This window comes from Haemorhous mexicanus, chromosome 5 (assembly GCF_027477595.1).
Source record: "Haemorhous mexicanus isolate bHaeMex1 chromosome 5, bHaeMex1.pri, whole genome shotgun sequence".
Lineage (NCBI taxonomy): Eukaryota > Metazoa > Chordata > Aves > Passeriformes > Fringillidae > Haemorhous > Haemorhous mexicanus.
The window spans coordinates 1,584,542-1,610,914 of record NC_082345.1 but is presented as its reverse complement, the minus strand read 5'-3'; the positions used below and the strand labels follow the sequence as shown (position 1 = coordinate 1,610,914).

The following is a 26,373-nucleotide window of genomic DNA, read 5'->3' as shown; positions in this document are numbered from 1 at the left end:
TATATTGCCATTTATAAGATTAATCCTTTGCAAGGTTCACTCTATTTATTAGATGGTGAAGGCACACCAAGGAAAAGCAAGAAACAAAAATGCAGAGTCAATCAATCCAAACCAAAATTAACTGAAATCTATTTACATGGACGTAGGGTTTGCGGGGGGGTGTGACAAAAGGAGAAAGGGCTAAGGATAAAAAGGAGTATGCCCTAAAGGTTTAATAGCACTTTACATCATTTAAACTTAACAGCACCTCAAACTTAACAGCACTTAGCTTAACTTATAACTTAAATGTAACAATTTAGCAAAGGACTCATTTAGGATTTACTGTACTACAGAGTCTTGTGTCTGCCTGAAAGATGTCAGGAAGAAGGTTTTGAGAACTCAGATCTTCTCTGATGCATGATTTAGCACCTCAGGCGAGTTTGGAAACATCTTCATACTGGATATCTTCCACTCTGCGCCCTTTAAAAGGTCCTGAGTCGATGGTTATTGTCACTGAAAACCTCTTCTCGTTGATGGACTCCAAAATGCCTTCATTTCCCCTGTACCCACCATTTAATACCAGTACTTTCTTGCCTGGTGCTGGTATTACAGTTTCTAGATGTGTCTGATCAAGCTTCAGTTTGTCCCCAGAGTCAATCACCCTCACAATTGCCGTGTATTTGTCAATCACTTCCTTAACTACTGCCTTCCTCTTGTGGTACTTCTCTGCAAGCTGTTTTGTTACAATTCTTACAATGATGTCAGGCTGTAGCCAGTAGTCTTTTCGAGATGTTCTTTTCTTCTCCTCTTCAAGCTCCATGATCTCATTAAGTGCAGATTTCTTCTTTTTCTTTTTGGGCTGACCAGAGCCATGAGCTGTTCCTGTTCTCTTAACTGCACCCTCCACCATCTTCAGTGCAAGGACACTTGTTTTAGAAGATGCTGCACCTGAAGTACTTCCTCCTCTGTTTAATTTAAATGTAACTTTTTCTTCTTCGTTTTCTCTGTTCAATTCAGTATAGACTGGCATTTCCAGTTCTTTCCCCTCCAAACCTCTCCTAACTTGTTGTTCAATTAATTTAGCAGCTTTTTCTTCATCGTCAAGGTCCTGTTTCTTCTTCCTCTCTTGTTCCTGCTGCCTGCGAATGGTCTCTGGGTCCCTGTCGATGTACTGGATGTACCAGCCCTTAGGGGTCTCATCAACCCTGCAAAGCCCCTCTCTGCCCAGCCACTTGGTGAAGTCAGTCAGGGTCTCCCACCGGGTGGCATTCATGTGGATGTGCTCCCGATGGCTGATGTACTCATTGTACACCACGTTATTGTGCACTCTCCTGGTTCCAAACTGCCTCCTGAGCAATTCCAGGAAATCCCTTTGGAACTCCTCAGAGAAGTAGTTCATGAATTGCTGAGGGTTCTCAGCAGCCAGCAGCAGCTGCCTCTGGTGGGACTGGGACATGCAGTGACACTTGAAGCCGTTCTCGTCGCGGCACTGCTTCTGGCACATCTGGCAGTACCAGCGCAGCTTCTGCAGCCCTTTGCTCTTGATGCGGGTGGAGATGGCCTTGGGGCTAAGGAAATCAGACTTCCCCATGGCACCAGTCCTGTCCTGATCCTGCTCCCAAACCTGGGCCTGTCCGGATCCCGCCCCCTTTGGAAATGGCAGAAATTACTGAATACTGATTTATACAGCCCTCTCTCACTTCAGAATATTCAAGTGCCTAAGAATGTTGGAATCACAACTGCAGGAAAAACAAAAACCCTCTGTGCTGGTTTGAAAGCAAACCAGTGGGAGATCCCAAGTCAGAACTACAATTTAACAGGAAAATTAAAATAAAATGCAGTAGTACAAAAAGACTGACAGAGTCAGAATACAACCTGGCACCCTGAGGGTCAGGGTGGTGGCAGCAGTCCCATTCAATGGTGGCTCAGTCCTCCTGCAGTGCCAGCTGTGGTTCTGGTGGAGCAGGGATCCTGTAGAAAGGTGGAGATTTACACTGGAGGTCCAGTGGTGCTGTAGATGGGCCTGGTCTTCCTCTGGAAATCCAGCAGAGAAGAAAGCTGGTCCTCTGGGAATCCAGTGGAAAAGGCTGGCTATGGTGCTCCACAGCTCAGGTTATATCCAGTTTGGAATGCTTGGCTCCTCCCCCTGGGCGGAGCATCTCACAATGGGATGATGGAATTTTATCAGCCATGCAGGGAGGCTCAATGGCCCATTAACAGCAGATAACCCCCCTGGAGGGAGGATGAGTTATAGAAGAGATAAAGAAAACTGCCCCACCTGCTTTTAACAGATGGTAACAGCAAACATGCTTTTGGTTGCATCTTGCATTGCAACCTATGGCACCTTCCAACAACATATTTTAAGGTAGAGAGTCAAGGCATCATTTTATCATCTGGCCAGCATGTCGTTCTGGCCAGGATGTACCACAGAAAGCATCTCATCCACACACCTAGCCCAGGTGTGTAGAGAGAATCAATCCATCACACACCGCTTTTACAAGATTTTTCAGATGTTTTATGCAGTCAAAAGTCATAGAAATTAATTCAGTCACCATTCCTTGGTCCCAGGTTGAAAAATTCTTATATTTGGTGTCCTATTGGATCTGGATTTCTTTGCTTCTGATGTTAATTAGATTTTCATTTCTTGATTTTCTTATCAGGATTTTCAGGAGGTGTCTCCAGCTGTGCCAGAGGTGGAGTCTGGGGTAGTTGTTCCTAAATGGCTGCTAATGTTCTGTTGATGGCCTTTATCTCTTTGGGGCTATTCCCAGTCTGTTGATATGCTGGATTCACCAGGCCTCACATAGATAAACAGTGCCCTGGAAAGAATCACAGAGTTTCTAGGTTGGAAGAGACCTTTAAGATCGAGTCCAACCCACACTCCAACACCTCAAGTGGAACATGGCACCAAGTGCCACATCCAGTCTTTTTTTAAACACATCGAGGGATGGTGACTCCACCACCTCCCTGGGTAGATGATTCCAGTATTTGACCACTCTTTCTGTGAAAAACTTCCTCCTTAATTCTAGCCTGTATCTCCCTTGGCACAGCTTGAGACTGTGTCCTCTTGTTCTGTCTGTTGTTGCCCGGAGAAAGAGACCGACCCCCAGCTCACCACAGCCACCCTTCAGGAAGTTGAAGAGAGTGATAAGGTCACCTCTGAGTCTCCTGGAAGCTTCAGTTCTCTTCCCCCAGGGCAGAGGTGAACAACCCTGGTTGAAGTTATATAGAACAATTTTAAACTGACATATTTTCCAGCAGGAGAACCTATCGTTGCCTCACCTGGGGGCTTGTTTACAAGCTGGGCTAGCCAAACTGGGTTTCTGTTATGGCCAAATTTACCTGTGCAGCTTCAGAGCAGCAGTGGCTGTGGCAAGCTTTTTCCCACACTTACTGTGGCATAGGCACACTTGCATGCACACAGACATAAAGAGTCTGTACAAGGTACCTGGAAAAAATTCCCCTCAAAGGCAGTGAAATACTCACCTCAGATGCCTTGGCATCTTCTCCACAAGCCCAGGGTCGAGCCTTTAGGAGTGGGGGTCTCAGCCAAGGATTCATCGTTGTTCAGGGATTCTCTGAGTGAACTAAACTTGAGAGCTCACTCGCTGGGAGGCCCCGCTCAGAGGGAGGTTGCTGGTCACAACCTCTGCAGTCCAGAAGGGCTCAAAAGGTCCCACTTTGGACCACTATTTAAAGGGCAACAAGACAGTGGGCATATATGTATGCATATGTCACAGCTGAGACAGCCACGACACACAGAGTGTCACGTCAGAAGGCTTCAACCCACACAGTAACATCAGCCCACCTCAGAAGGTTCAACCCACACACAGTAACATCATCCCACCTCAGAAGGTTCAACCCACACACAGTAACATCATCCCACCTCAGAAGGTTCAACCCACACACAGTAACATCAGCCCACCTCAGAAGGTTCAACCCACACACAGTAACATCAGCCCACCTCAGAAGGCTTCAAGCACCTGCCCTTCTTGTTCTTTAGCCCAACCTTTTATACCCCTCATATTTGTGCATTGCACCTGTGTGCCCTCTGTTCCCTTCTGTGGCTGGTCAGTACACCTGGGCACAACTATATCTTGTATATGTATTTTATTTATGCCTAGATACACTTCATATTTACATTATTTTTAATAGAATCATAGAATGATTAGGGTTGGAAGGGACCTTAAAGATTGTCTACGTCCAGCCTGCTGTTGTAGAACTTCTGCTTTAGGCAATTTACCCTTGCCCTATCAGTACATGTCCTGACAAAAAATCCCTCTCCAGCCTTCTTGTTGGTTCCCTTAATGCACTGGAAGGCTGCTGCAAGCTCTCCCCAGAGCACCCCCAACTCTCTCAGCCTGTCTGTGTCACCTGTATGGGGACAGGGCCACCTCGCCAGAGCAAGGTCTGACCCACCCCCTACCACACATTCCAAGCTCCCAAGATGTCTCAAAAGAGATCACCTTTCCCAGTCCCTGATGCAGGTATTTCCAGCCTGAAATCTCTCTCAATGTGACTGAATGGGGCTTATTCTCCCCCCAGTTTACCTGGAAACCAGCATATCTTTTGGCACCCAGTGTGGGGCAAGAGAGAGAAGTTGGAATTAGAATTTTTTCTAAAGCATTTGTGAATTGGAGTACAGAAAGTCCCTGATCATCATGATGCCTGATGTATTCACAGGGATGCTGTACTTTATTCTGTATCTATTTCCACACATAGGGGATTATTTGCTCATTGTGATGGCCTTTTTAAGGCCACAGAGAGGAATCAAAACTGCTTTGTTAATATGCTATGTTTATTGCATGATAACATCAGAGGCAATGAATTTCATTTGGAATATATATTCTTGTTTGCCTGTGCTAACCAGATCTCACCTCTGCCAGGTCTGGAATGAGCACGCCTCTGTCAAAAATTTCTCTCTTTGTACTTATCTCAGGTTCCCCCTGTGGTTCATCTTATGGCAAGTTCCTTCCACTGGGATCTTGACGGTGTTTGGGACAGCCAACTGTGCTCTTTAAGTCCTCTCAGACCTCTGGAGATCCCTTCCAACCTCAGCCATTCTGTGACTTTGGGAATATCCCTTTGGTCAGTTAGGGTCAGCTGTCCTGGATGTGTTTCCTACCAACCTCTTCCCCATCCCCTGTCCATTCTGGCCTTTGGGAGGAAATTATTCACATTGAACCTGCCCCCTTTGGCTTGGAACCAAAGCCACCACACTCTCTCTGCTGTGCTTATTTGAGCAGAAGTGACCCCTTGTCCTCCTTCCCCCTACCAGTGCTGTAAGGTGGGAGAGATAACCTCTGGGTCCTGGCCACATGGCATGGATCATGCTGCTGCAAAAATGACCCATCCTGGCTGGAAGCAGGGCAGATGGACTGCCTGCAGCCTCTCTGGGTAACTTGTTCCAGGGTTTCACCACCCTCAGTCTAAAAAAATGTCTTCCTTGTACCTAAGTCTGTGTGTACACACCACAGAGGCCCAACAGGCCTTAGAGAAGGTGTCCACAGAAACAGGTGTACATTTAAGGAGACCAAGGAATGGAGTCTGACCTGCAGTGATACTGAGACGTTTATTGAGAGAAACCAGACGTTTTTGTACACTTCTTCAAGACAGAGTATTTCCTTATATGGTCTTTAAGGGACCTGTCACACACTGCCATGTCAGTAACATGCTTTCTGTATGTGCTTATATGGGGTGATCACACATTGTTCAGGGGTCTGGCAGCTTCCAGCAGGACCCTCTCCATAGGGGGAGAGGATCCTCCCCACTCACAGGGAGAACCTGGAGAACCTTTCCCAGGAAAGGTTTCCAAATTTACCCCAAAAGGGGGTCCAGCTTTTATAAGACAAAATCAGCAAGTCAAAGTGACTTGAGTACATTTTTAGTCCAATCCCCTGGGTCTGATGGCATAATTCCCAACCAGCCAGGGCCAGGGCTTGGCCAAGGCCTTAGCCTTGACTGGGAGCTTTCCCAAATACCTACAAGCAAACCTTTATTAATATCAGTGAGGAACATGACTTCACAAGAGCTATTCCCCATGAACAGGGGACAGATCAAAACACACAGTAACTGGTAACAACACACATCTCCTTCCCATGAATGGAGACAGTGATTTAACAGACAGAACCTTAGGAAACAACTTAAAATTACAAGAGAAAGTTTCTGCCTACAGACTGAGACTTGGCTGCTGCAGCTCAGTTCAGGGTTTTTTTTTCTTTTTCTTGTTTTTTGAGTTTTTTTGGGGGTTTTTTTGTTTTGTTTTTTTAAAGAAAAAAGTTAAATTTATCATTTTAGTTCCCCTCTGCTTTTTCCTTCATCTGTACTTGTCTTTTTGTCTACTGTAAGTGTAATCTCTCCCCTTATAATGGCTGTGGCTCCAATGCCTGTCTCTCTTCTCACCCTTGCTCCTCTCCCTACAGCGTTCTTCATGCTTTTGGTCAGACTCCTTAAATTTTTTGGTCCTCTTGTCATCATCTTCAGAGTGGTGGTGCTTTTTCTTCTTCTGTTTTTTAGCCAGGTGTGACAGACTTGTGTGAGACTCCTCTATATCCTCATCCAGCACGAGGTCATACTTGGCATCTCGCTTTGGTTTTACTTTTTCTTTCAGAGCAAATTTAGAAGGTTTCTCACATTGCTTCTCATAGCCCTTGAAATCTTCCTTGGTATACTGCCCACCTTTTCCCTTCCATTTAACCTTTGCAACAGACTGGCTAAAATCCACATGTATCCGTCTGTCATCAATCAGCACATTGTCCATTTTGAAGTAGGCTTTCTCACAGTCTTCCTCCTTTTCAAACTCAATGAAAGCATAACAAAGAGATTCACCAGTCTTCCAGTCTCGGATCACTTCACAACTTTTAATGGGACCAAATCGTGAAAATATTATCTCCAGGTTCTCCCCTGTGGTCACAGGATTCAGCTTACAAACAAACAGCACATTTTCTGGTGGCTTGATGTCTGCATCTGGTAAGTCTCCCACCATTTCCAGAAGAATAGCATGAGTTTTTGCTTCTTTTTCAGCCTGAATTTCTTCTATTTCATCTGCAGGCCGTCCTTTCATGTCATCAATTTCTTCATCTGCTCCTATTCTGCCACTGTCGAGCTGTCCCTTTGTAGGTTCTGGTGAGCGACCAGGAACACACAAGCCAGGTGGATCATCAAAGGGATCATCTAAAATTACTGTATGGTTTATCCTGATATCCTGATATGGGATAAAATCCTTATCTACAAAGGTTTCATTAATTGTCTTCAATACATCCAGGCCTTCTGTCACTTCTCCAAATACTGTATGCACACCATCCAGGTAATCCAGGTTTTCCCCTGTGGTAATGAGGAACTGTGATCCATGCTGATCACTGCCATTGTTCACCATTGACACAGTTCCCTTCTTCTTGTGCCTGATTCTGGGCACCTTTTCTGCCTCAAAAAATCTGGCTTGGTCACCATACAGCTGACAAAATATGGATTCCCCTCCACAGCCAGTTCCCGTGGGGTCTCCAGTTTGTATAATAAAATCCCGCTGGACATGATGAATAAGACAATAGTTGTAGTACTTGACCTTGCAGAGCTTCAGGAAATTCAGACACGCCTGGGGCCGCTCCTCCGTGTACAGGTCGATGACCAGGTCACCTGCCGTGGTCTCCAGCAGCACTGCCATGCTCTCAGGAAGAGATATGAGGACAGGAAGAACAGGTCTTTCCTGGGAAAATTAAAATAAAACGCAGCAGTGCAAAAAGCACTGACAGAGTCAGAATACAACCTGGCACCCCGTGGGTGGTGGCAGCAGTCCAATCAAATGGTGGCTGCAGCCCTCCTGCAGTGACAGCTGTGGTTCTGTCCTGGAGAAGGGTGGAGTTTTACCCTGGAGCTGTAGATGGGCCTGATCTTCCTCTGGGAATCCAGTGGAAAAGGCTGCCTGTGGTGCTCCACAGCTCAGGTTATATCCAGTTTGGAATGCTTGGCTCCTCCCCCTGGGCGGAGCATCCCACAATGGGATGATGGAATTTGATCAGCCATGCAGGGAGGCTGAATGGCCCATTAACAGGAGATAATCCCCCGGAGGGAGTTATCAGGGATGAGTCCTGGAAGAGATAAACAACACTGCCCCACCTGCTTTTAACAGATGGTAACAGCATGCATGCTTTTGGTTACATCTTGCATTGCAACCTAAGAAAAACAATTTTTCAACTAAAGATCTTTTATAGAACAGGCATTGCTGTTCCAATTTTATATACTGGTGAGACTAAACACACACAACCTATTCCTATTCACACATAGACACACAGGCACCTGAGAAACAAACTCATAGTATACCCTGCAGTACTCAAACATGCAATTCCTTTTTTTTTTTCTCTTTTACCCACAGTTGAGACTTAAACAGCACAGAGGGGACTGAATCCCACGAGGCAAGAGCTGCAGAATTGGCTTCAGGACTCGGAGCTGCCAATTCTGGCAGTTCCACACAAACCACACAAAAAGGCACAAGGGGGGACTTCAACCTCACAAAACCACAGCTGCAAAATTCACAATTCACCCAGGCAATTACAAGATTTGGTATAGCCATCATGACAAATCAAATTTAGAAGGAACCCTAATCCCACACCAAAACCCTTGTTTCAGCTTTTGCAACTAAAACCAAACAGCTGTGTGCACCAAAGACTTTAGAATTCACCATTGCATTTTATGTGGATGTGACAGCCTGGTCAGAGAGTGAGAAAACTAGGGAAGTTTTCCTGCTGGTAATTCCTGTCTTTTTTTGTCAGAGAGCAGGGGGACAGCCTTGTACTGCCCCAAAAGCCACTTGGCCCTGCTGGCCAGCCTCACCTTCTCCTCCCCTGCACTCCGGGGACCGACTCTCTCACGGCCAGCAGGAGCTGCAGTTCCTGACTCAAGATCCCCCCAGCATCGTGGGTGAGAACAGAACCATCCCCACCATCAGCAGCTGTCACAACCACTCTGGCCACTCCATCAGCTCCTGTGTCCTCCACGGAGCCTGCAGAGATGTACCAGCCACGCCCATCGTCAGCACCTGCCCTCAGGTGTTTGGTCCAGCCAACGTCACACCCCCCGCCAGCTTCCCCCTCCTGCTCCTCTAAAGCTGTCTCAAATTCAGGACACGCTGTCAGGCATAATGTGATTGACTGGGAGGTGGCCCTAGATTTGCAACATGAGGTTGAAGAGTATGGCCTTGGCTCCGTACAGGTTTTGCAGGCTCTCAGAGTGCTAAACTCAGGCCTGCTTTTTCCATCTGATATTAGATATATAGCTCAGGCACTGTTCCAGCCCGTGCTATTTGATATTTTTTTGAAGTACTGGAGGGAGGCTGCTGAAAGGGCTGCAGCAGGCAACAGGCTTTTGCCTCAGGGAGATCCTAGGTTTCAGGTGGGGGTGGACGTTCTCCTTGGAGAACAGGCCTCTTCCAATCCTGATTTGGAGGCTGCCTGGGACTCTGCCGTTCTTGAGCAGAGCCAAAGGGCAGGATTTCGTGCATTATTAAGAACTATTGAATTGGCCTCCCCCGGGCAACCGTTTGCAACAATAACTCAAGGAGAAGATGAACCCTTTCTGGCATTTGTCCAGAAGCTTGCTGATGCCCTTGAGAAGCAGGTTGAGGATGATGCTGTAAGGGAGATTCTATGCAAGCAGTTAGCCCAGTGCAACGCCAACAGGGAGTGCCGGATGATCATAGCTGCTCTCCCAGGCAGCCGGTCACTCGTGGACATGGTCAATGCATGTGCCAGGGTAGGTCCTGTAGGACACACAGTGCCTGCTCTGACAGCTCCCTTACAGCCAGGCCAGATACCCTTGGGGGGTGGACAACAGAAGAGCAAAAATAAGGGCAAGAGGAGGTAAGGAACATGCAAACCAACATGGCCAGGTGCCTCCTTGTGCACTAGATGCCTAAGGGCAGGTCATTTTGCTGAGCAGTGCACAGCTGAATTTCATGCCAATGGCCAGCCTTTGGCAGGCTTGGAAATGGGACAGTGAGCACAGGGGAATTGTGCCCTGACACAAGTGATTTCTCTGGGCATGGCGCTGTTTCAGGTCTGCCCAGCCAGCTCGGAGGCATCACCCAGGGCTCCGCCGGCGCGGATGTACGTACTGCCAACACAGTCATCTTAGAATCCTGTCATAAATACAAGGTTCCTTTGGACATTTTTGGACCTTTGGGACAAGGACTGGGCATGCTGCTTGTGGGAAAATCAAGTGTCACCAACCACGGAATCTTTGTTCACCCAGGAGTTATTGACTCTGACTTTTCAGGTCAAATTTGTGCCATGGCTTCCACGCACACCCGCCGTCACTATTCCAGCAGGGACTCGGATTGCTCAGCTTGTGCCTTTTCAGTTGTGTGTCCCCAAGACTGGCCAGCAGACTCGTGGGAATGGTGGCTTTGAGTCCACGGGAATGCCACAAGTCTTCTGGTCTGCAGACTGGAGTATGATGGGCACCTGCGAGGTGTGTCCACCCTGATTTGTGATGCCAAAGACAGAATGTGGCCAACAGGCAACCTCTGAGTGATGATCAAGATGTCAACCACCCATCAGATGGCCCCTCCACGAGTGGGGAGTGAACATTCCATCCTTTGTTTCTGAAAAGGACTGTTGACAGGCTAAGACTGTCCGTTCTTTGAACAAATTAATGATAGTTAATATAGATAGTTAATGAGAGTTAATACAGATAGTTAATATAGTGTCACTATATTAGACTTAGTATTGATATTGTATTAGAATAAGTAATTTAGGAGCTGCCACCTCCTGCCCCTCTGCTGTAAAAGCTATGGGACAATGCTAGAGGTATTCCTGGATAAGAAAATAAACCGAGGGACCATAGAGGTATTAAGATCTCAAAAAACCCCAGGGACCAGAAATGCATGCAAGCCTTCACCCCAATAGACATTATGAATTCAAAAAGCATGGCTATTAACTGCTTTATACTGACACAGAGTAATGGCAACCAAAATGCACTCAAAACAGGGTTTTTCCACTCTCTCTCGAGCCCCATGCACTGGGCGCCAAATTTTGTCCTGGTTTAGGGCAAATTTGGGAGGGAATCCCCAAAAAGGGGCCCCTCCCCTCAACTGGTTCGGGAAGAATTCCTTGGAGAGAGGTGGAAAGAACCTGTTTATTTGACAGGCACAGCACCCCCAGCACACAAAATGAACAATACTGGATGACACAGCTCTTTCACCACTCTGAAAAAGATGACAAATTCAGAAAGTCTCTCCTGGGGTGGTGGCTCTGTTACCAGTCCCTCTGGCACTGGGGCAGCTGCTGCAGCCACAAGGTGTAAACTCTCTCTCGGTGTTTGCCAGGTCCCAGTCCGGAGCAGGTTTGGGTAAATCCAAACAGGAAAGGAGAAACAGTCCAGGAAGGAATTTGGACTGTTTAGCTAAACTAACTAATGAGGAGAAGCAGAAAGCAAGAGCAAGCAGAAGCAGAGCAGAAGCAAGAGCAAAGCAAAAAGCAGGGCAAAAAGCAAAAAGCAGCACTATGTACTGTGCCATATGTATGTCCCACCGAGTGGCTGATAAGAGGCCCAAACCAAAACTTTCACTCTACAGAGACAGTCTTAAAGGCACAGAACATAATATCCAGCATAAATTACACACATGAATGGGGATACCAGCATCCTAACGTCACCCTAGGACATTAGTGTATTTCTTGTAAGAGGGAATCACAAGATCTGGTCTCTCTGAGCATTTTAAATCAGCGTCCGATTGAGGTTCTGATTGATAACAAGGCACTGCCACAGGAACCTCTGCAGCTCTGCTTGTTCTCCTTCCTGCAAAGGCCCCCACAGGGATTACAAACACTGCCTCCTCCTTTAAACAAAAGGGATGTGGCTGACATAGCCTGGTCACAGAGCGAGAAAACCAGATAAGTTTTCCAAGAATCAGCCTGAGAGACTTTAGGCAGTAGAAGATAAACGATGATAGCTCATTGTCATTAACAACCTGCAGGTGGTGTTTTCCTAATCTCTGTTTTCTTTTTTTTCTCAAAGATTATTAGAAAGGCATCTTATTAATTAGCCAATCAGGTGGAATGTACTGCTTAATTGACCAGCCAGGTCTATCTGTACTGGAACAATGTATAAAAGAGGATCTGAAGTAAAGACACACCCTTCATGCACACTAACCCTCTGGTGAGTCTGGGTCATTTCTTACTCAATGATGACAATTTTATACTTTTAACCTGGCACCAAGACTCAAACCCACTTTTGATATTCACTTATATAACTTCAGAGATATATTTAATAGAGGGTATCAAATTATACCATCACAAATATCCAATTATAGCATTGTTGCCAAAAGATTTTTGCTTTTCATAAATTCTTCATATATTTGTAGCTCTGTAGACTATTACTGTACAGTTATATAGTTTCTTCAGCTAATTCCAGTATTTTGTTAGACTGGAATCCTATTCCAACTTTGCTTCTTCACTGAACCAAAGCCATTCCACCTTCCCTTGTATTTGGATATAAACAATGTGGAGCTAGAAGCAAAGGGGAGGCTTCAGAAGGGGGCCAAAACAAGAGGGGGAGTTACTTCAGTAATGGTGCTTCTAACTGGGGATTCTGGTCAATTATGCTAATTTGCTAAGCTTACCAATAATATCAATAAATTCTCAATAATTCTTTTATAGGGGTTTCAAAATTCCTGTGCTTACACATCTGATTGGTCAAGGTTTTAACACCACCCAGCTCACTGGCCTCACTGCAGACTTAGCTGTCTGATTCAGGCTGGAATGAGATGGGTTGGGGTCCCTGTTTGAGTTAATCCCAACCTATGATTGTTTTATCCTGGGGACTTGTTTACTTCTATTCTGTAACAGCTAGGCTGGTCGAGTTAAGGTCTGTTATGGCAAATTTATCTATACAGCCCACAAGCTGTGGCTGTGACAGTTCCCCCTTTCTCTGTTTAAAAAGGGCAAAGTGTTCTTTGCCATCCTCTGCAGGGCCCTTTGCAGACAGCGTTACAGGGGGGTCATTCATTGAGACATACAAACAACACAACTCTCCAAGGTCCTTGTGACAAACAGCCTCAAGTTTATTCTCACAGCTCCTTTTATTGGAGCTGCAGATTTTCTTTGCTTACACGTGTGATTTGCTGAGGTCTTAACACCATCCAGCTCCCTGGCTAATGATACATCTGCACTTAGGGCTGAATGACATTGGCTGAGGGTCCCTGTGCAGATTTCAATCCAGCCTATCCTTGTTCACCTAGGGATTGTTTTCTTCTAGGCTGGTTGGGTTTGGGAGGCAGGTTCAGATCAGGTGCAATGTGACAGACAGGATGACAAAGGCAGCATGATGTCACAGATGATCAGCCCAGTTCAAATAAGGCTTCCCACCCAACTGGACAAGCCCAGCCTCCCTAGGCAGGGATGTATCCCATGTATCATCCAGGAGCTGTCAAACCACCAGCAAGACAATCTGCCAGGCTAGCATGCTGCAGGCTCACTACTTAGAAATAACAAATTAAAACTTTACACTACAAACAAGAAACAATTCAACTTTAGAACTGTCAGAAAAAAACCCCAAACAAACAACTAACAGAAGAAAGAGTTTGTCTTAGTTTGGGTTTGTGACCCATGTCCTTAAATAGATAAAATCCTTAAGTCCCCATATCCCAAATATATCTACAAATTACAACTCAACCCTACAAACGAGAAACTGTTCAACTCAAAACCATCTCCATTAAAAACACACATCCTTCTGCTATTGATGTTCTTCAAATGTTTGATTCTTGGGGTTCAAGTAGGGTCATGGGTAGATTGCCCTGCCATTGTTGACAACATTCTGCATCTGACAAACTGTCAGCATGCTAGCTCATGTTGAATGCAATGGAAACACATGAAAACACCCCAAGGCTTACATGGGGGGTATACACCCACCCCACACTCCATTTTTTGGGGTTTTTTCCTCCTACCAAAGCTTTATTCAGTTATGAACAGAATGTGTTCTGCGACTGTGGATCTTCTTCACGGTCTGACTGTTGCTCCTCTTCCTCCTCCCCTTTGTGCTTTTCCAGTTTTGCCATGAGCTCTCTAGCAGGGTTGAAGACCCCGCTGGTTTGCTTCCCGCAGACGTAGCAGCGCTGGGATTTGCGGTAGTGCTGCAGGGCACAGCTCTCACAGAAGTAATGCCCACACCTGGTGACCACGGGGTTCTGGAAGGAACCTCTGCAGATGAAGCATTTGAAGGGCATGTCCTCCTCATCACTGCTCACCTCGTAGTTCTCATTGTCACTTGTGCCCAGCTCCCGCTCCATCTGCCAGCCGTGCTTGTAGTCCAAGCGGTCGTGCAGGAACTTGCAGCTGTCCCCAAAGCCACAGAACCCGGTCTCTTTGTAGTCCTTGCAGATGTCAGGCTGGTAGTCCCAGCGCACCGTGGCCCGCAGGTGCTCTGGAGCACGGATGGGCCCTTTCCTGACCCTTCCTGAGGAGGCATTTCCCATCGATGTGTCCTTGGCCTTCACATACTTCACATAGTTGTTAATGCCACGGTAAATGTTATCGTCTTCCTTTCCTCTCAGCTCCTCCTGGATTTTTTGGCTGCGCTCAAAGATGGCCTGGGCATCCTTGTCCTTCTCCGTGTCCAGTTCATACCCTGCTGTGGCCCCCATGTCCTCTGGGCCAGCAGGTTTTGCTGACCTGGTCGATTTGTAGGTGACCCCAACCTCCTTGGCAGGATCCTCATCCTCGCCGCTGCTCCGTGCATACTCCAGCCTCTGCCTCACGCAGCACCTGGTGCTCTGGACCATGGGGTTGGGGGTGTCCCTGGGCAGCCTCTTCCTCAGCACGGTGCTGCCCTCCTCCCCACTGCTGTCCTGCTCGCTGCTGCGCCGCTTCCGCCGCCCGCCGCCCGCGCCTCGGACCCGCTTCTTGAACACAAAGCTGCACACACGGCTCTCCTCTGCCATCGGGGCTGCTGGTTAGAAAATAAAGGCAGAGAACACTTAAACTGAGTCAGGATGCAACCTGACAGCCTGTGGGTCAGGGTGGTGGCAGCAGTCCCATCAAATGGGGGCTGCAGCCCTCCTGCAGTGACAGCTGTGGTTCTGGTGGAGCAGGGATCCTGGAGAAGGGTCTGCTCTTCCTCTGAGGGTCCAGTGGTGCTATGTGGCTCTTGTCCTCTGGGAATCCAGCAGGTAAAGCTGCCTGTGGTGCTCCACAACTCAGGTTATATCCAGTTTGGAATGCTTGGCTCCTCCCCCTGGGTGGAGCATCCCACAATGGGATGATGGAATTTGATCAGTCCTGCATGGAGGCTGAATGGCCCATTAACAGCAGATAACCCCCTGGAGGGAGTTATCAGGGATGAGTCCTGGAAGAGATAAAGAACACTGCCCCACCTGCTTTTAACAGCTTGTGAAGATGGTGATATAATGCATACTTTTGTTTACATTTTACATTTTAACCTGGACACTCAGGATCACAATCTTCTTTGGGGATGTTCAGCATTCTTGAATGTTTGACAATTTCACAAAACTATTTTTCATACTTGCTGGACTCATAAGCTTGGCTTGAAGACAGGTTTGTGAGTTCAGCTAAGGCTGCCTTGCCTTTCAGAGCCATACCCTTGCAGGTCCAGCTACCACCACAACCCAACTAAATTTAAATATTCCAGATTACCACCTTTATCCCTCCCACCAACCAGGCTTCAGGGAGATCCCCAGGAACCATACCCAGGGAAAAAGGAAAAGGTCAGTGGGGAACAATATTCAGTAAAAATTGCTGGCAACAAACTTATATCAGTCTGTCAAAAGAAACTTATAAGACATCAAAAATGCAGCAATCACTAATGAAACTGAAGATACTTTGTACCCCAGCAATGGTGATCAGCACCATGTGGGCAACAAGCTGGAGTAGCCAGCTATCCTTTTGAGAACTTTTCTGGAACTGCAGTCCAAATATTCCCCAACTACAGCTGCACATCCTTTCCATTTACAGGGTTAAGCTTTTCTAGCTCCGTTTCTGCTGAGCCAGTGGAATCCCATATTGTCTGGAGTAGGCCACCAATGCATGTTCAAAATGCCAATTCCTCTTACATCCAAATATGAGCAACACTTGCAAAAAAAACCATTTATTCCTTCACTCAAGTAACTTCATTTTTTGGTGCTGTGCTGGTTGGAAAGGAAACCAGTGTCTTGGGTGATTTCATTATTATAATCTATTCCCTGATCATCTGTTTTATGCCCAAAATGGGTGCTGTATCTTTAAGGTGGGTCTGGGGAGGGCGTGGGAGGGTGAGCTCCTCTTCCTTGGGCTTTTTCAAAGCATCACTCCCAGGCATCCGTGGTGCTGTGCAGACTGTGCTCTTTTCTTTCTTTTTTTCCTTTTTTGCTTAGCCAGCTTGGTTGCTGTTAGCTCAGGCAAGAAGCTTTTTTCCCTTTCCCTGGCCTTGGAGAGGTTGTGATCACTTTAGCTTTCTCCAAAGTGAACTTTACAGCTTGGTTTTGGTCTGAGATCAGAGGGAATGACCAGTGGGAGAAGAACTGGCCAGAGAAGGCAGCTCCATCTCAGCCCCTGACCTCAGAAGAGCTGAGCCAGGGCACCAAACCCCCTGCTTCATCTGCTGTGAAGAGGAGACCAACAGCAGGCATTCACCAGGTTCACATCTGCTTTTGGTCAAGCTTGGTTTTTTAGTTTTTTTTTTTTTTTTCCTTGAGACAGGAAAAAGCCCCTAAAAACCTTTTCCTTCCACCTACCCAGCTGCTGTGGGTTTTTTTCTTTTTGTGTAATTTTGGGTGTTTTGTTCCTTTGAGGGGGGTGGAGTGACTAAGGTCTGACAGTTCAACATCCAGCATATATTCACCCCTTTTTTGTGTGCCATGTGGGCACTCCATTTGTCAATAAAGGGGTTTGAGTGCCCCAGGACTAGGGGGACTGAAGCTGAATTAATGTGCAGATTGTAGATGGTTTGGGCACTGGAAACAGGAGTGCCCCCAGAAGTAGAGGGGGACAGAGGGAACAGACCTACCCTTACTCCAGGAATGAAGGAGACCAGGGACACAATCCACAGCTGAATGCCTGGTTATAATATCCAGGGAAGAGAAAAATTGACTTTTTAATACACACTCTGCCCACTTACTTGCTATTAAATACAAACCTGGGAAAATTAAGCCAAGAAACTGCAAATGTTGTTGGTGCAACAGGAAAAGTGGGAAAATGGACATTCCTTAAATTCAGAAAACAGTGGATAATACACCAATTTTCAAATATGCCTAAGTATCTGGTTCCTCCTTTAGGAAGAGACCTGTGAAGTAAATTTGAGGCTCAGATTGTATTTAAAGATGGATAAATACAGTTATTGGTACCTGAGACTAAAGCCATCAAGGGAAGGACTTTCATGCTGCAGGGAACACCAGAACCAGACAATTCTGGAGGAATACCCAGAAGCAGGAGGAAATGCAGTAGCATCCCTGGTTTGAGCCAGTGGAACTCCAGGCTATTCCAAACAAGCTCAGCCTGTAAGTGTCACCCTAAAAACTGGATCAAGACTGGTGAGGCAGAAATTGGATCCTTTAAAATTAGGAAAATCAAGAGCCTAATAGAAAATTTCAGGGAAAATCACTCGTGGTTTAAAGTGATAGATTTGAAGGATGCCTTCTTTTGCACACCTCTTGATAAGCAAAGTCAGAGCATTTTTGCCTTTGAATGGGAAAATCCCCAAACTGGTTGGAAGACTCAAATTACCTGGACTGTGTTACTGCAGAGATATAAAACAGTCCAATGATTTTTGGGAACCAACTGGCAGAAGAATTAGAGGTCTGGAGAAAAGAGAGCCCAGAAGGGTTGGTCCTGCACTATGCTGATGGTATCTACTAGAAACTGAACCTAATGAAACATGTATGGAATTGAGTGTGAGTGCTCTAAACTTTCCAGGCCAAGGAGGTTACCAAGTATCTCAGGAAAAAACTTAAATCATGAGGCAGCAAGTTACCTGCCTAGGATTTGAGTCAGTTCCCAACAGTGGAGGTTGGGAATGGACAGAGAAGAAGCCATCTGCCATCCTCCAGCCTGTGACTGCCCCAGATTTAACAGCATCCTCAGGAGTGGCTGCATGATGCAGATTGTGGGTCTCAAACTGCAGACTTTTGGTCTCAAACCATCATATGAGCTTTTAAAGGAGGCCTTGGAAGGACCTTGGATTTGGACTCCTGAGGGTGAACATGCATTCTGTAACCTAGAGCTGGCCCTGATGTCTGCACCTGCCTTAGGACTTCCAGACTTGTCAAACCCTGAGAGCTTTTTGTGCATTACCAACAGCCCCTCACCCTTGGAGCTCTGGCTCAGAAGGCAGGAGACTTCAAGAGGCCTGTGGGGGACTTTTGGAAACAACCAGAAAAAGTCAGCCATGGGTGGCCCTGATGCCTGTTAGGCACAGCTGAGACTATTCCCATCCAAGAGTCAGGAATTTGGGAGAAAAGACAGTAGTGCACACTTTGAATGCTGCATCAGGACAGAAGGGGAGCATTGGCTTTCCCTGAGTCACATGCCAGAGCATCAAACTGTTCTAATGGAGCAAGAGGATGTGGAAATTAAAGGAACCACAGCAGTGAGCCCAGTGCAGTTCCTGGACACCCCAAAGCAAGGAGAAGAGCCACTGGCCCATGACTGCTGACAGAGCTGAGAGGGTTTGTGCTGGCTGGCCAGAGCCACAAGGGGCACCCACTGGAGACCCAGCAGAGCTCTTCACAGGCAGAACTGGCCTTGTGCAAGAAGGTGAAAAACCAGCTATGCAGACAATTCATCTGCCAAAATAACAGAAGCTGCACTGCTGCCCATGGACAGCTCAGCACAAAGGGCAGAACCCACAGAGAGCCTTGGAAGTGGCAGCAGGAAAAAGAGCAAACATATGGACCAGTTTGAAATATGCTTTTAGCACTGTCCATGCCCATGGGGCTATATGGAGGGAAAGAGGTCTATCAACAGCACAAGGCATCCAATTAAATAAAAACAAGAAATATTGTTCCTCCCTGATGCCATCCAACTGCCCAAAGTGGCCATGCTACCCTGCAGGACACACCAGTGTGGGGATTCCCAAATTTGTGTGGGAAATAGACTTGCAGGTAAAGCTGCTTGAGAGGTTGCACAAGGAGGCATCCTAGCATTGATATCTGAGAAAGCCATTAATACCTGAGAAATTAATACCTGAGAAAGCCATTAATACCTGAGAAGTTAATACCTGAGAAAGCCATTAATACCTGAGAAAGCCATTAATACCTGAGAAATTAATACCTGAGAAATCAATACCTGAGAAAGCCATTAATACCTGAGAAACTACTACCTGAAAAAGCCATTAATACCTGAGAAATTACTACCTGAAAAAGCCATTAATACCTGAGAAAGCCATTTCATTTCCAGAAAGTAGCCCTGGGTATAGTCAGGCAGGTTTAAAATGAGCTGCTTATCTAAAAGCCCAGAATAAAGAGGGTGTGTGGCTGGTGACTCCCAATCACCAGGTCACAGTTCCATCACAACTGATGTTACAAACTGTAAAGGACAAACACCAGCAGACCCACAAAGGAATGGATGCTGTGGTGACCAGTCTGCAGACTCAGATACTGAGTGCTCATAGGACAAAAATTGTCAGATCTGTTACAGAAAAATGCCCAATGTGTCAAAATTACTGTTTGAATTCAAAAGGAACTCCTCCAGGGACCACTAAAAGAGGAAACACTCCAGAGGATCACTGGCAAATTGATTTTTCTGAGCCACCACACCAACAAGGAGACAGGTATCTCCTAGTGCTGGTAGATACCTTCTGGCCACGCAATAAAAGTTTCTCCTGCTGCACCAACAATGCCAGGGAAGTCACCAGGGTGCTCCACAAAGAGGTCATAGCCAGGTTTGGAGTGCCTACAGGGATGTCACCTGATAGGGAACCCCATCTTGTATCTGAAATGTTTCAGCAGCTTAGGAGGAGTTGGGTGCAAACTGGGATTTACACACTCCATGGAGACTGCAGTCCAGTGGAAGGGTTGAGCACATGAATCAAACCCTAAAAAGACAAATTAGCAAAAAATGTCAGGGACCTTTCTTGAAATGGCCACAGGAGTTATCACTGGCCTTGTAACAAGCCAGAGCACAGCCCCAAGCTAACCTGAAGGTGAGCCCATATGAGCTGATGTTTGGGAGTTGTTTCAACCTTCCCTGGGTCCAAGAAACAGACTGAAAAATCAGGAAATGGAACAATAATTCATTTCACTAGGGAAATCCTTGAATGGGCTAAAAAAGTTTATCATTCCCTCAGAACCTCCTGCCCTGGACACCCCAGTTTGTTCATTCCAGCCTGGGGATCACATGCACATTAAGACCTGGAAACTGGAGCCACTCCAGGAGCGTGGAAAGGACCTTACCTAGTTCTGTGGACTCCAAGAACAGCTGTGAAAGTGAAAGGACACACTGCACCTGAATTAAGAGGGCTCCTGACTCAGAGTGGCCAGTGGAAAACACCAGACCCCTGCAGCTGAAAACCTTGAAGACATCTGTAAATGAGCAGTGAAATGTTCAGTGAAATCTAAAACTTATGGGAATCACATTGTCTTTAGGTTGAAGAAAATTGGATTTTGACTTTTATCCAGGGTTTTGGTAAGATGTGCAACCTGTCCAGCATTAGAGCCTGCCTCCCTGTGCCCCATCAGCAGGGGAACACATTCCTTGGGGAATTGTCCTTACAGGTCTGTCGATGGTGATTCAATGCAATAATCTGACTAAGGGGACAGCAAATGTCACCCACTAGCTGGATGAGAAGCAAAGATGCAGGTGACAAAGAGATGGTGTTCTTAAAGATCTGCTAGCTTGGAGGAAGTATGACAAAGGGGTAAGGAGTGTCCAACAGGGTCCCCACAGTCTCACCCAACATTCTTTAGAGTTTGCTGTAGCAGCCTCTGGGGGCCAAGCAGCCAGGCTGATAGATTTATGTTAGATTATGAAACATCCCAAAATGTCTCAGATTATCAGAGTGTCAAGCTCTCTGAAGCAAGCCTTGCACCTGGACAAAGCCCTTAAAAGGACAATGGGAGCACTTAGGGAGGCAGGATGGAGCCTAGATTGGGGAATCACACCTATGAATCACCCAGGTAAGGGTCAGTAGAGGTATGGAGAAAAACAGAACAACGAAAGTCAGTCCAGCACCCCAGGCTGGATGGCCAAATTAGTTCTAAACTTTAGAAACCAACCCTTAAATTGTGTTAAGTCCCTGGAAGTTCCTTCCCCAGGCTACACTGTTTGGGGTACCCCAAAGGATATGGGTCCACCTGACCACTGTTTGGCCCCACACCTGACAAGTTACCTGAGGATTATTAACCTTGGGACAGAAGCCCCATAAAAGCCCAGTACTGGGGTAGGGTAAAGCAGGACCCATGAATGGACAGGACCTTCAGCTTCCACAATCTTGGAATGGGCCCTGCTGAGTTGTCTCTTACCAGGAGCCATGGCTCTGAAAAACAGAACTCGGTTTCTTTCCTTGCCAAGTTAGATTCTCTAACAATCTCAATCTACTGAAAGGGGATTTCAAATTATAAACAAGCAAACATTGAAGTGACATTACAAAACAGCCTGGTCTTAGCTTTATTGCTGGCCAAAGAACAAGGGCTTGTGGATATTTAAAACTGGATAGAGAACACTGATGTGTACACAACCCAAACATAAAAGATCTCCAAAAACAACTTAACAAAATGTGGCAAGCTGCTGGAGACAGCAATGCTCTCCACAAGGCCTCTGAAACTAATTGCTTCAATAAAATTCTCCAAGGAATAGGGGGATGGTCACTGAGAGGATGGCTGGCTAAAATACTGGAAAGCCTTGTAATTCTGGCTGTAATTGTAGCAATTCTTGGTCTTGCTATTGATCATGTTTACAAAACAATCAATTGTGGTCTTGTGAAAAGGTGTACGATTGTAGATAGAAATGGAATTGTAACTTACCAAATCATCTCAGCAGAGTAGAGAAGGTTCAAAGGGGGAGTGGGTGCCTTGAGGCTTCACTCAGTTTCTCCTGTGCCTGTGAACTCTCAGCTGAGAAATAAAGCATGCAAAATCTGCTCTCCAGCAAGGACAGCTGGAAGAGAAGGAGAAGACATCTGGCTCAGGGATGCAGCAACAGCCAAAGCAAGGACTGAGCTTGGGAACTTGGGGAGGTTTTATGGTAGTGGCCAAATTGGAACATGCATGTAACACACCCAAATTGTAACATGCAAGGAACACAGCTGGAAAACCCTGTGTGCACACAAAGTTAGCAGTTATCACCCCTGGAAGCTGAATAAATGATGTCCTTCTTTGCTCTGAACTGGCATTAAGGAGTCTCACTCGACTAGTTTTCAGTGGATCTGGTGACAGTTCAAGCTGAGGTTTCCCTCAGCAGAGTCTCAGCTGCCTCTCCTTCCATGAAGCCATTTCTTCACAGCACAAGGATGCAGAAACAGCTGAAGCCTCACACCTGGGCAGGGCTGTTAAAGGACAATGGGAGCTCCCAAGAGGGTTCCTGGATCAGGGATCACACCTGGGCAGGGCTGTTAGAGGACAAAGGAGCTCTCAGGAGGGTGCCTGGATCAGGGGTCACACCTGGGCAGGGCTGTTAGAGGACAAAGGAGCTCTCAGGAGGGTGCCTGGATCAGGGGTCACACCTGGGCAGGGCTGTTAAAGGACAATGGGAGCTCTCAGGAGGGTGCCTGGATCAGGGATCACACCTGGGCAGGGCTGTTAAAGGACAAAGGAGCTCTCAGGAGGGTGCCTGGATCAGGGGTCACACCTGGGCAGGGCTGTTAAAGGACAAAGGAGCTCTCAGGAGGGTGTCTGGATCAGGGGTCACACCTGGGCAGAGCTGTTAAAGGACAAAGGAGCTCTCAGGGAGGCAGGGAGGGTGTCTGGATCAGGGATCACACCTGGGCAGGGCTGTTAAAGGACAATGGGAGCTCCCAGGAGGGTGCCTGGATCAGGGATCACAGCTGTCTCTGAGGAGGGACCCCAAACAAAGGTCTGTGGGCCTTTATCCCCTCACAGTCCAAGCACCATGCAAGTCTTCTCTTGGCTCCTCTGCTCCTGCTGTGTCTCCTGGCACCACACCTTTTATTGCCTCTCAGGTTTCTGTTGCTGAAATGGCTCCCGAGGTTTTAAAAGTCTTTTTTCTCCCAGCCCCGTGACTGAAGAAGAAGTTGAGATTCCTTGTCTCTGCTTTCCAAGGTTGTTTATTTTCTCCTATCCATTCCATTCTTTCTCTGCCCTGCTGAGGTCTGTCCAGCAGGTCAGGCTGTGGCACAGTCCCTGCCCTTGGGGCAGTGTTAATTTTTTATACTAAGAACTACCTGTACTTTATTTACAATAATTTTCCAATCCCTATCACCTGTGTTAGACAGTCTGTCTCTGCTCTAAACCAATCCAAAAGTGCCAGCATCACCCAGAAGATGGAGGACAAGAAGAAGAAGAGGACACACCCAGATTCCTCCATCTTGCCTCCTGAACCCCCATTCCAAATCCCCAAAATTCTACTTTTTCACCCTGTGACAAATTCACTGTCATTCTACTCAAACCCTTGGGGCTTGTAACTCCTCACACAAAGCTGTGTAGTTGCTTCCATGGCTAAAATCCAAGGCACAGGTGTGTTTGACTCCGTGCCAAGGTCCCTGATCCCCCTGCCAGGGTCTGGAGTCCTCCAGGGCAGCCAGAGCAATGTCCTGGGCTCTGTCACTTGCCCTTTTTTGAAGTCTTGGTAGCTCCTGGCCCCTTGGCTCTGGCAGCTTGCAGACCCAGCCCCTGCAGCAGAGTGCCCAGCATCCCCATGCTGGTGGCTGCAGTCACAGGAGGGCTTTGTCCCTGTCCTGGCTCAGGTCACCGGGCTGCCACCAGCCTCTCACCAGGGTAAGGCTCATTCCAGAGGGAGCAGGCAGTAAATGCTGGCACAATGCCTCACTGGATTGTGACAAACGGTGGGCAGGGACACGGGCACTAATTGCACTCTCATCCCATAATTTCAGTGAAATTACAGATGCAGGGTTTGAGTCGCTGCATGTCTCCCCAGCAGTGCTGTCTGGGAGTACCCAGTCACAAAGGGTTGTGCACAAATCCATCCTTTCCCAGCACACACTAATTTACAGCTTCAGCAGTTTCATCAGGACGAGGTTCAGGAAGACAAACCTGAACCTTTGCTCAGTGACAGGACAAGTGTCTTGGGCCATAGTGGCACGAATTTCCCAAATAAATCTCCGTGTTCCTGTACAGCACAGGCATCCCCAGCCCACCCTGTGACAGCCCTGCCCTCTGGACCATCTCCTCCCAGCCATGCCAGAGCCCCTTCAGCACTTTTGGGAAGTGTGGGGAGGGGTCCCATGCACACTTTTTACTTGATTACATTCCTTTCCATCAGCATGTAAATCTCAACTGTGAATTTCATTCACTCTTACAAAAGCATGATTTATAGCAACACTTCTGTGGACATATCTATTGAATAAATGCTATCTATATATCTTTATATATCTTCATTTATCTTTATATACAGATATATGAAGTGTATCTAAGTATAAATAAAAATACAGGGATTGATATGGAATCAGCAGGGGTTTATATGGAATTGATAGGGATTGATAGGGAATTGATAGGAGTTTATATGGAATTGATAGGGATTGATAGGGAATTAACAGGGATTTATATAGAATTGATTGGGGTTTATATGGAATTGATTGGGATTGATAGGGAATTGATAGGAGTTTATATGGAATCAATGGGGATTGATATGGAATTGACAGGGATTTATTTATATGGAATTTGAAGGGGTTGATATGGAATGTGTAGGGGTTGATATGGAATGTGTAGGGGTTGATATGGAATTTGAAGGGGTTGATATGGAATGTGTAGGGGTTGATATGGAATGTGTAGGGATTGATATGGAATTTGAAGGGGTTGATATGGAATTTGCAGGGGTTGATATGGAATTTGAAGGGGTTGATATGGAATTTGCAGGGGTTGATATGGAATTTGTAGGGGTTGATATGGAATTTGAAGGGGTTGATATGGAATGTGTAGGGGTTGATATGGAATTTGAAGGGGTTGATATGGAATGTGTAGGGGTTGATATGGAATTTGAAGGGGTTGATATGGAATTTGTAGGGGTTGATATGGAATGTGTAGGGGTTGATATGGAATGTGTAGGGGTTGATATGGAATGTGTAGGGGTTGATATGGGATTTGAAGGGGTTGATATGGAATTTGTAGGCGTTAATATGGAATTTCTAGGCGTTGATAGGGAATTTGCAGGGGTTGATATGGAATGTGTAGGTGTTAATATGGAATTTGTAGGAGTTAATATGGAATTTGTAGGGGTTGATATGGAATTTGCAGGGGTTGATATGGAATTTGCAGGGGTTGATATGGAATGTGTAGGTGTTAATATGGAATTTGTAGGAGTTAATATGGAATTTGCAGGGGTTGATATGGAATGTGTAGGGGTTGATATGGAATGTGTAGGGGTTGATATGGAATGTGTAGGGGTTGATATGGAATTTGCAGGGGTTGATATGGAATTTGCAGGGGTTGATATGGAATGTGTAGGTGTTAATATGGAATTTGTAGGAGTTAATATGGAATTTGCAGGGGTTGATATGGAATGTGTAGGGGCTGATATGGAATGTGTAGGGGTTGATATGGAATGTGTAGGGGTTGATATGGAATGTGTAGGGGTTGATATGGAATTTTTAGGGGTTGATATGGAATGTGTAGGGGTTGATATGGAATTTCTAGGCATTGATAGGGAATTTGTAGGGGTTGATATGGAATTTGTAGGGGTTGATATGGAATTTGTAGGCGTTGATATGGAATTTGAAGGGGTTGATATGGAATGTGTAGGGGTTGATATGGAATTTGAAGGGGTTAATATGGAATTTGAAGGGGTTGATATGGAATGTGTAGGGGTTGATATGGAATTTGTAGGGGTTGATATGGAATTTGTAGGGGTTGATATGGAATGTGTAGGGGTTGATATGGAATTTGTAGGGGTTAATATGGAATTTGTAGGGGTTGATATGGAATTTGTAGGGGTTGATATGGAATGTGTAGGGGTTGATATGGAATTTGAAGGGGTTAATATGGAATTTGAAGGGGTTGATATGGAATGTGTAGGGGTTGATATGGAATTTGTAGGGGTTGATATGGAATTTGTAGGGGTTGATATGGAATGTGTAGGGGTTGATATGGAATTTGAAGGGGTTAATATGGAATTTGAAGGGGTTGATATGGAATGTGTAGGGGTTGATATGGAATTTGAAGGGGTTGATATGGAATGTGTAGGGGTCGATATGGAATGTGTAGGGGTTGATATGGAATGTGTAGGGGTTGATATGGAATTTGTAGGGGTTGATATGGAATTTGTAGGGGTTAATATGGAATTTGTAGGC

The 26,373-nt window shown here is 46.3% G+C and overlaps 3 protein-coding genes across 3 annotated transcripts; all 3 read right to left on the bottom strand.

Annotated features, from left to right (window-relative positions):
* Positions 1 to 409: 409 nt before the first annotated feature.
* On the bottom strand, positions 410 to 1,582 carry LOC132328058 (DNA/RNA-binding protein KIN17-like). The gene has a single exon (XM_059847846.1). The coding sequence runs from the start codon at positions 1,568 to 1,570 to the stop codon at positions 410 to 412; it is 1,161 nt and encodes a 386-aa protein (XP_059703829.1). The 5' UTR covers positions 1,571 to 1,582.
* Positions 1,583 to 6,290: 4,708 nt separating this feature from the next.
* On the bottom strand, positions 6,291 to 7,679 carry LOC132328057 (peptidyl-prolyl cis-trans isomerase-like 4). The gene has a single exon (XM_059847845.1). The coding sequence runs from the start codon at positions 7,637 to 7,639 to the stop codon at positions 6,296 to 6,298; it is 1,344 nt and encodes a 447-aa protein (XP_059703828.1). The 5' UTR covers positions 7,640 to 7,679; the 3' UTR covers positions 6,291 to 6,295.
* A 6,248-nt stretch (positions 7,680 to 13,927) lies between these two features.
* LOC132328003 (E3 ubiquitin-protein ligase RNF113A-like) lies at positions 13,928 to 14,905 on the bottom strand. The gene has a single exon (XM_059847791.1). It carries the CDS (start codon positions 14,903 to 14,905, stop codon positions 13,928 to 13,930), a length of 978 nt encoding a protein of 325 aa, XP_059703774.1.
* Between the last annotated feature and the right edge of the window lie 11,468 nt (positions 14,906 to 26,373).